At 36.8% G+C, this 8619-nt stretch overlaps 1 protein-coding gene across 1 annotated transcript; it reads right to left on the bottom strand.

Moving 5' to 3' along the window:
- Positions 1–479: 479 nt before the first annotated feature.
- Positions 480–8580, bottom strand: LOC138064429 (protein SREK1IP1-like). Its single transcript, XM_068926971.1, has 5 exons — positions 8454–8580; positions 7074–7121; positions 5288–5428; positions 2607–2685; positions 480–1104 (listed from the first exon to the last, which is right to left on the bottom strand). Exons 1-5 carry the CDS (start codon positions 8464–8466, stop codon positions 915–917), a joined length of 471 nt encoding a protein of 156 aa, XP_068783072.1. The 5' UTR covers positions 8467–8580; the 3' UTR covers positions 480–914.
- Positions 8581–8619: the final 39 nt, after the last annotated feature.

The raw sequence follows: 8619 nt of genomic DNA, 5'->3' as shown, positions 1-8619 counted from the left end.
GAGGAAAAAAAAGTTTTCAGTGGGAGGGTTTATTAGAATGAATGTACACTTCAAGATTCTTGTTAAATGTCAGTCTTTGGGTTTGCTCTGCTTAGATAATTGTCGGCATTAGTCACCCCATACTGCATTAATACAGCACTTATATTATTGTAAACAATCTTGCCGCAAAGGTTTCTAGTCTTAAGAAGTGGCATTTTATGTCTTCAAAGCTGCAGTAGCTGCAACCGTGAAACAGAACCTAGGTAGAACAAAAGGACTGTGAAAGATCCATAGGGTCTGTTTGCTTTTGTTTGTTCATTTTCAGCTCGCTCACACAGTGATCCTGCCAAAAGAATGTGTATTTGTTGTATATTTCAAAATCTATTACTTGATCAATTTTGAAGGAGCAGTCTCCCGCAGCTCCTTACCTCCTGTTCCTTCCCTTCTCCCAAGCCCCCAGCTGTTCCTCATTTGCACTTATTGCTTATATAGGTAGAAAGTGTTATACAAAACATATACATTTATTTAAAGAATAAAAGAACAGAAAGCATTATTTAAATTTCCAAATTTGATTTAACAGTTCCAATACAAAGCATATTTAAGTCTGAACCTTTCCATGCAACTACTTGCAAACTGAAGTTTGCCATATCCTAGTATAAAGGATTCAAAATTCAAGTAACCAAAACTGAACTAAGAGTCAAAAACAAGTCCAACTTGCATGGTAGGGTACTAATAAACTTGAAATAGAAGAGTAGCTTCTTTCCAAATCATCCATTTAATAATTTGAAGCACTGATATTTGCAAATAGATTTCTTCCAAAAAATATATATATCCATCACTTTAAAACAACAGCATTGCAAAGCATGAATAGGTTATATTTCAAAGGAAAATCATTCTAGTCTCTATGGAAGTAGAAACAAAAACAGGCCAGCAGCTCAGTCACTACTAGAACTGTCTGAACTATCGGAAGATGAACTTTTTTCCTTTCTTCTCTTCTTTTTCTCTTTTTTGTGATGTTTTCCTTTCTTAGATTTATTCTTTTTTTCCTTCTTCTTTTCTTTTTTTTGTGCTTTTTGTTTTTTTGATTTTGGCTTATCCTCTTCAGCTGGACTTGATGAGGAAGATCTAAAATACAGATTGACAAGTAATCAGAGGAGGAAAAATGAACCACTACCTATATAATATCACAAGTTAAATTTGGTGTAGAATTCATACAGTAGCATCCGGAAAGCTTATGGCCATCTCTGCCTACGTGTTCAACTGAAGAACGACTTTTCTAATTAGATGATCTTGCCAGAAAAAGCAGTATGTTTATAGTATTGAATTATTCACAATGAAATAGGCAAGTTGTGTGTTTTTCAACCTTAACAAAACCACTCAGATTATAGACCTCAAGAAAACAGAATGTAAGCAGGACAATAAGATAGAGCTTCAAGTTTAAGTATCACATGATCTGGATCAACACTACAAGTAATGCCTTCAGATAAATCTTAATGTATTTCTCATATAAAAAAGTTACGAGAAACAGGTATGACCAAGTTAGATGCTCTTGCAGCTCATAACATTTGTCTCTAACAAAGAGTGATGAGGGAAGTGATTATATATGTACAAGAAGTAAGATGACAATAAAAAAGTCCTGCTTAATTTACTCAAGAGTGCAGTTTTATGGTACGGTTTACAAGATTGACTATTACTTGCATCTAAAGATTACAGCAAGCAGTTTGACTCCTCTATACTCTCTTTGTAAGTACAGGTTAGAGTTCCAGTATGTAAATAAGGAAGGGGAAAACTGCCAATATGACTAGTGTTGAGTCCTGTTTCTTTGCACTTATTTTGTTTCTGAAGAATATGTTATTGTGGCATCCATATACATTACACGTTTCCTGGCTTTCAGTGCAGTTCCTGGGAGACTATCTCATCAATAGTCCCAACAGCCAATCAGTGAGTAGTCTTATCTAAAGAAATCAGTCAGCAGGCCAAAATTCAGATTCACAATTTGAGTATTATGACTTTTTTTTTTTTTTGAAACTGGAATAACAATTTTTGGGGCTTCTAAAGCAACAGGAGTGTTAAGACTCAGCACATTTTAAGTAAATCTGCAAAAATGTTTTCCTACTGACAGTTATACGTCACTCAACAAAGGAGAGAGGAGCAACAGAGGATCTTATTAGGGTCAGTGAACTCCAGAGAAGCCCCACCATGTGGCTAAGCTGGGGATCTCCGGGCTGCCAATCAGAGTTCTGCTGACTTGTTCTGGTTGTTCTACTTTTTGCACCACGTCCTGGGATTCCTCATTGTCGGGCAACCAGAGCGAGCACTGCTATTTCAGAACTGCAGGCCTCCAGAACTTCCAAGCCTTGCTAGATTTTCCAGACTTTCATGGTCCTAACGCTGCAGCAGAAAGCCTGGTGACTTTACCACCATTCAGAAACCAGACAAGTTCTCACTGGAAAACAGGAAGCTTTTCAAACCAAAGAGGTACTTGGCAAAACATATTGGATCAAAAGAGACAATGTTTTATAGGAGGAAAAAACAAAACAAAACACCCAACATGGAATATTTCTAAATATTTCTGAATATTTCTAAAGTTCTGTTTTGAAATTAAATGAGGTGTGTGAAAGAGTTACCTTTTCCTTGCTCTCTTTAGTTTTGTTTTTTCTTTGCTTTTTCTTTTTTGTTTCTTTTTTTCTTCTTCCTCATTTAAATCTGTGGATAAGAAGTTACACTTTACAAAATACTTCATTTCCGAATTAAGATTAGCATTAAAAGAACGGTTTCAACAACAGTGTAAAATTAGCATAAAATTGCTGTTAAAAAAGTTTCTTTTCCTTCCCTAGTAAATTAATTTCAGAAATAATTTGCAGAGCAGCAGAACTTGTTATACCACTTACATTCCAAGGACTTTTATCTAAAGACTGAGAATGAAGAAATACCTGTAAAACATAGTAAAAATTGTGACTTGTCCTTCACATTTACATCAACTTCAGGTTTCCATATCCATTATTCTGTATTTTTAAGACTTGCACAAGTCTGAAAACAGGTCATGGAACTAGAATGTACCAAATAATAAAAAAGTATTTTCACTCAGGCTTACCCGAATTACTTGTACACAACCTCATTTCATGTGGAAACAGCAAATAGTTAAGTCATAACTAAGATAAATTTTAATTAACTGTCAGTATACTGTCTGTGAAAATTGCTAGAAAAGTTGCTCCTACTCTGGCCTATCCCCACTTTCCAGGTGCAGTTGAATAAAACCTAAACATGGAAGAGAAATACTAAAGAAAAGGACAGCTAGAAAGCTCCTACTGTTATGGTGAAGATGCAGTTTTGACTGAAAAGAAACATCTGCAAAGACACCACCAATAGTACTTTATCAAGACCGCACTTTGAGTTTGAACGATTCTATCATAGAAGAGGAACCCTTCAGAGACTGAACTAATGATGTGACAACAATATACAAATATTCAAACATTATTAAGTTCCACTTAGTATTGCCTGCACTTTCATGGAAAAGACATCTTTAGCTACCTTAATATCTGACTCTGAATTATGTTACTGAGGAATAGTTAGCATAGCAAGCATATAAACAAAAGATAACTAAATCTTCTACCATTACAGACCTCCTTGTCAATTACCTTTATAACTTTTAAGTATATTTGTGAAATAACATTGCTTCACCAACTCATTTTTCTGAGTTGCTTTAAAAATTAACTACATATCTGTCCAAAACAACCTCATTAAAATCCAAAAGGCTAGGTTTGAAGACATACAGGATTTGCTATACCAGAACCAATTCTTCTACTTAGCAGTGTTTTAGGAGCTGCTGAAGTGGGGTGGAAGAGATAATAAAAAAAAAGCATCTTCTGCCCAGAAAGGCGAATTTGCCAGTTAATAGGTGAATAGAAGTCAGGCTTCTGCTATGACCTGTCTTCTACACAAACCTGTCACCCTCCTTCCTCTTTCCACCATCTAGAAACAGAGCTCAGGAAAACCCTAGCTTTATTAAGGCTAGAGATCACTTGTGCAGTCATGCTTGTATGTTTGTTTCAAAGCCAGTAGGAACACAGTTACCAACACAAACTCAATGTAAAAGAAACATTTAGGTTCAGAGAGGAGGATGTTGTTACTTATTTTCTTATAAGGGTCCTGAGGTTTACTGAAACAAGAAACAGGAAGGCAGGATTAAAGACCAAAAAGGGGGGGGGGAGGGGGAAACATTCCCAAAATGTCTAGATGAGTTAAAGATACAGATGCCCTTAAAACTACACATAGCAGCCACATGTTGAGAAAGAAAATATAAGAGACAGGAATATCACAAGATCCAGTAAAGACCTGTTTTTCCTGCAGACAGCCATCTTTAATATGTTTAGGGACAAAAAAAAAAAAAAAAACCCAAAATCCTACATTCAAAAGCATATAACAAATGGAAACAAGTTTTTCCAAGGAGATTTGTTCCAGGAAAGGGCTGTTGCAGATCCAATTCAGCACTCTGACATGCAAAGACTATGCATTTCTTTTGAAGTGTTATAGCAAAACACAAGGGTCTCTCTATCTCTTCTCCTTCCTAAATAGTATCTTGGGTAGGAACTGCATGTAGAGACTGGAAGGGAGAGCAACAGAACAAAATGTGATATTTCAAGCGTGTAGAAAAAAAATTAAGAAAATTAATTTTAGATTGGCACACTTAAAACATGCTTTGGTGGAACAGCCTCCCCTTCGTATTTAGGGGAAAGGCCTTTTCAGAGTCCAAATTTAAATGAACTCAAGTACCTGGTAACTAATTAACCCACCTATTCTCTCTGACACACAGCTGATGTTCAAAACTTCCACAAAGGGAACAGTATCTCTCCAAATATGAATTCAATTCACTAGGTGTTTCAGTCAAAAGGCTACTTAGAAACAGGAGAGAAACTCACTTTTCTTATTTGTCATTATTTTTAAGTTACTATCAACTTTAGGATGTTTGAACTATATGCAATAATCAAAGGATTAATTCAGAACATCCACATCATTTTCTTCTAAGCAGCTGCTTATTACCAGTCTTACAATCTTTTCTATTTGAGAGCCCTTTTTGAGATGTTCCAAATGGGTAATTATTAATTTCCTATAAAAGGAACTAATTATAATAAAAAAGACTTAGGTGTATCACATCTCTGAAGTCTGAACAGATGAATTAAAATCCTTCTTTTAAACCACTAATAGTAATTCCAAAAAAGGATAAAATTCCAGTACTTCATGCCAGTATTTCAGAAGACCATTATGTGATTTACTCTTTAAAAAACAAAAAAAAACCCAACCCACATACTCTTTTTTTCACGAAGGGCTTGTAATCTTTGTAGTTCTTCTTCCTCACTGTCTTCACTGCTAGTGCTGCTAACATCTAAAACAATATCTCTTTGGGGATCCACTCGGAGGAAGTTTCGGCATTCAAATGTGAGGTGACCAGCTGAACAAAAAAATATTCAGAAAGAAAAGTTACAAATTACCAAATAATATCAGAAACTAAGGAACATGCATTTTAGTATTATTCAGTTTGGTAAGTGAAAAGGCTAGATTGCGATCTATGAATGGAGAGAAAGCTTACTTTGAAAAAGCCCTGAAGAATTTTGAGAGGCTGTGCAAAGGTATTCCATTTAATGGTGCTTTATGACCTCCCTTCATATTTCTATAAGTTAAAGATTTCATCCAACCTCTGCTTTCTATTTTTTAATGATCTCAAATGCTTTCCTGAAGAAACATTTCAAAGCAAGGAGTGAAATATTTTTCAAATTAGAGCAAGTGTGTTATATTACTCTTTCTCTCTCCCACTAGCAAAACAAAACAATTTTATTCCCTTATATAATATATATTTCTCTTTAATACATATATTACATACATTATACAATTTCTCTTTAATAACTGGTACATGATGCTGGCCAAACTACTACCTATACTACTACCTAGACAAGTATTTTTAGTTTTCTAAGTTATGTCTCAATAATCATGACCAGAGATAGACACCTCACAGCTGTATATACCTATAGCAACATTACAGAAAGATAAAACAAACTGAATATATGGTTTGGAAGAGACTATGCTAAAAATACAGAAATTCAAGTAGCAACAGAAACAAACTCAGCTTGCTCCTATCAAAAAACCTACATCCTGAAGATGGAGCTTTTAGAAACATAAATACCAGCTGAGTGACTTGACTACAAGTTTCCTCCCTTTCCAAAAAGCTGGAGATATTTCACCTACAAATCAATCACTAAATCTATACAAATATCCATGCTCCTTTGGAAGAACTGATACACATAAGCAACTCATTGACAAAATTTGTTGGAGGCAAAGTCTACAGTGAAAGAAGCAAGCAAGCTTTTTTTTTCCTTCACCCCACATAATGCTCGTAAATACATAACTTAAATCCCTGTAAGGGGTTTTTTTTCCCTTCACTGTTCAAAAACAAGCCTTAGTGATTACAAAATTAAATTCTACGTGAGGACAAATCCATGTTCAGCAGGAGAGTAGCCACAGACATGCTTTTATGACAGCATAATGCAAAGCATAAGCCAAATGCTAACTAGAGAACTTGCAAGTAGAGAAAATATACTGTTTCTTGAACTATAGACTGCATGAAGTAGATTTTCTTAGCATAGAAGATCATATAAATTTTAAACTATTTTTCATTTCAAAGCATGCATTGGACATAACTTGTGCAGAAACGTCTGCTCAAGTTTTGCAGCAAAACTCCTACAATGGCTCAGAAGAAGCATGATGGTCTATTCATCTAGGTAAGTACTAAGCTAGATGTCATGAAATTTCGAATTTAAAGGACGGTCTTTAATTAATTGCATTGCAAATGAAGCATATATGAATACAGCAGCAAATTTTTTTCATTGAAAAACTCAATGGTTTTGGAAAGCAGTGTTAAGCGTGGGGGACCAAAGAAAGAGTAGGAAAAAAGAAAAACAAATATGGTAACTTAAACTGAGAAATGTCTGGGCAACAATGGAAGAAACTTGTTTTCTTTTCTCCAAAAGGCAGTTCAGAGATCATAAATTGAAGAAAACGCTGTATCATATGCATCTTCATACTGCTTACTACAGACTTACGGTAGCCACATTTCTTGCATCCCGCTCTGATGTTATCCTTATTCCCACCTGCAAGAGAAAAATCTATCAATTAGGTGTTATGAAACAGAACTCTTTAAGCTTTTTAAAACCTGACATGACAATGTCAATGCACAGACAGGAATGAGCGTTCCTTTCAGAATACTAAGATCTCAGACTGTTTCTGTCATCAAGGCTGACACAAATATAAAGAAAAGCAAAACAAACTGCATTTCTAAGGTCACTCTTCTACATAGTATTCTATCAGAAAAACGTGGCTCGTATAAACAGGTATGGATCATCAGGCTTCACATAACTTACTGTCAAATCCTCCATTGATTTCTTCTGACCTTATAACTTTAATAATTATTCCACTTCTCTGAAAACTCATGCATTTGTTTAGTTACAGTATGGACACGTTAGTAGTCACTGAACATTCCAGTGATCCATAACCATGCACCAGAAATGTATTTATAAATTATTGCAGTGTGTGCACGTTGACAGACAATGACTGGAAATTCTGAGTTGATGTATATTTTAATTGCAGGAACTGTCTAAGAAGACAATTAAAAGAGAGATAAATAATCATTCCTGAAAAAAATACAAAAAGACTAATAGAAACAATAATTAAAAAAAATTGGCTAAACAAATCTTTAATCCATCTTGAACTCAGGCAACAAGGCACCAACCAATGAAGAATTAATGGGTGCCAGAAAGGAGATGGAGAATAAATCGAAGAGAATACGGGAAAGGACAATAGATATTTTGGAAGAAGGAAGACCAGAATTGTGCAATTTTGGGGAAAACTAGGCAGTTTCTATACCAATGTGAGCTCCCACCTTAGATAGACAACTTAGATAGACATAGTAAAACAGGACTCAGAAGAAGAGAAGCCCCAGAAACCAAAGAAAAATACAACACTTTCTAATCAGCTAAGCCTATTCATAATGGTCACAACTAAATTTCCACTACCTGAAACCCCCAAAGTTATCTCCTTCTCTCCCTTGCTCTTAAAACTAGAGACGTTTTAGAAAATCAGCTTTCTAAACCAGAGCAATGTTTCTCTACCTACAGCACCTATGATGTGAGGAGATGCACCACAAACCGTTTCTCACGTAGAAGACACCGGCAAACACACCTAAGCGAGCGAAAAGATGCAGAAGCGCCATAAATGAAAATACTCCCCAGCCACACACCCCCACCGACCTCCCTCTCCCACATTTCCTACTGCGACACGCAGTCATGTGCGATCACCGCCGCCCCGGTTCAACGCGCAATTTGTTATCAACCTGGAGCTTACTGCCCCCTCCCAGCACTCCGCTCTGGGGCCAGCCTGCTGCTGCCCCTTCGTCCCCCAAGAGCCTGGCCACGGGGGCCCCTCACCCGGCAGAGCCATGGAGCCTCCCGCGGCCGCGGCCCCGTCCCGCTCCGGCCGCCCTCCCCGCCGGAAGGCTTTGCGCGGCGCACTCCTGGACCGTGCCACTCGCAGGGAGGAGGGGCCCGCCCCCGTGCCAGGCGGGAGCAAAGGAGCGGGGCTTGAGGCTTCGGG

Source organism: Struthio camelus, chromosome Z (genome assembly GCF_040807025.1).
Source record: "Struthio camelus isolate bStrCam1 chromosome Z, bStrCam1.hap1, whole genome shotgun sequence".
Lineage (NCBI taxonomy): Eukaryota > Metazoa > Chordata > Aves > Struthioniformes > Struthionidae > Struthio > Struthio camelus.
This window is presented reverse-complemented; position numbering and strand designations above follow the sequence as displayed.

Coding starts and splice junctions, on each gene's coding strand:
- LOC138064429 (XM_068926971.1), bottom strand. Junction 5,429..7,073: donor ATGCAAGAAATGTGGCTACC/GTAAGTCTGTAG, acceptor TTTTTTGTTCAG/CTGGTCACCTCACATTTGAA. Junction 1,105..2,606: donor CTAAAGAGAGCAAGGAAAAG/GTAACTCTTTCA, acceptor TCTGTATTTTAG/ATCTTCCTCATCAAGTCCAG.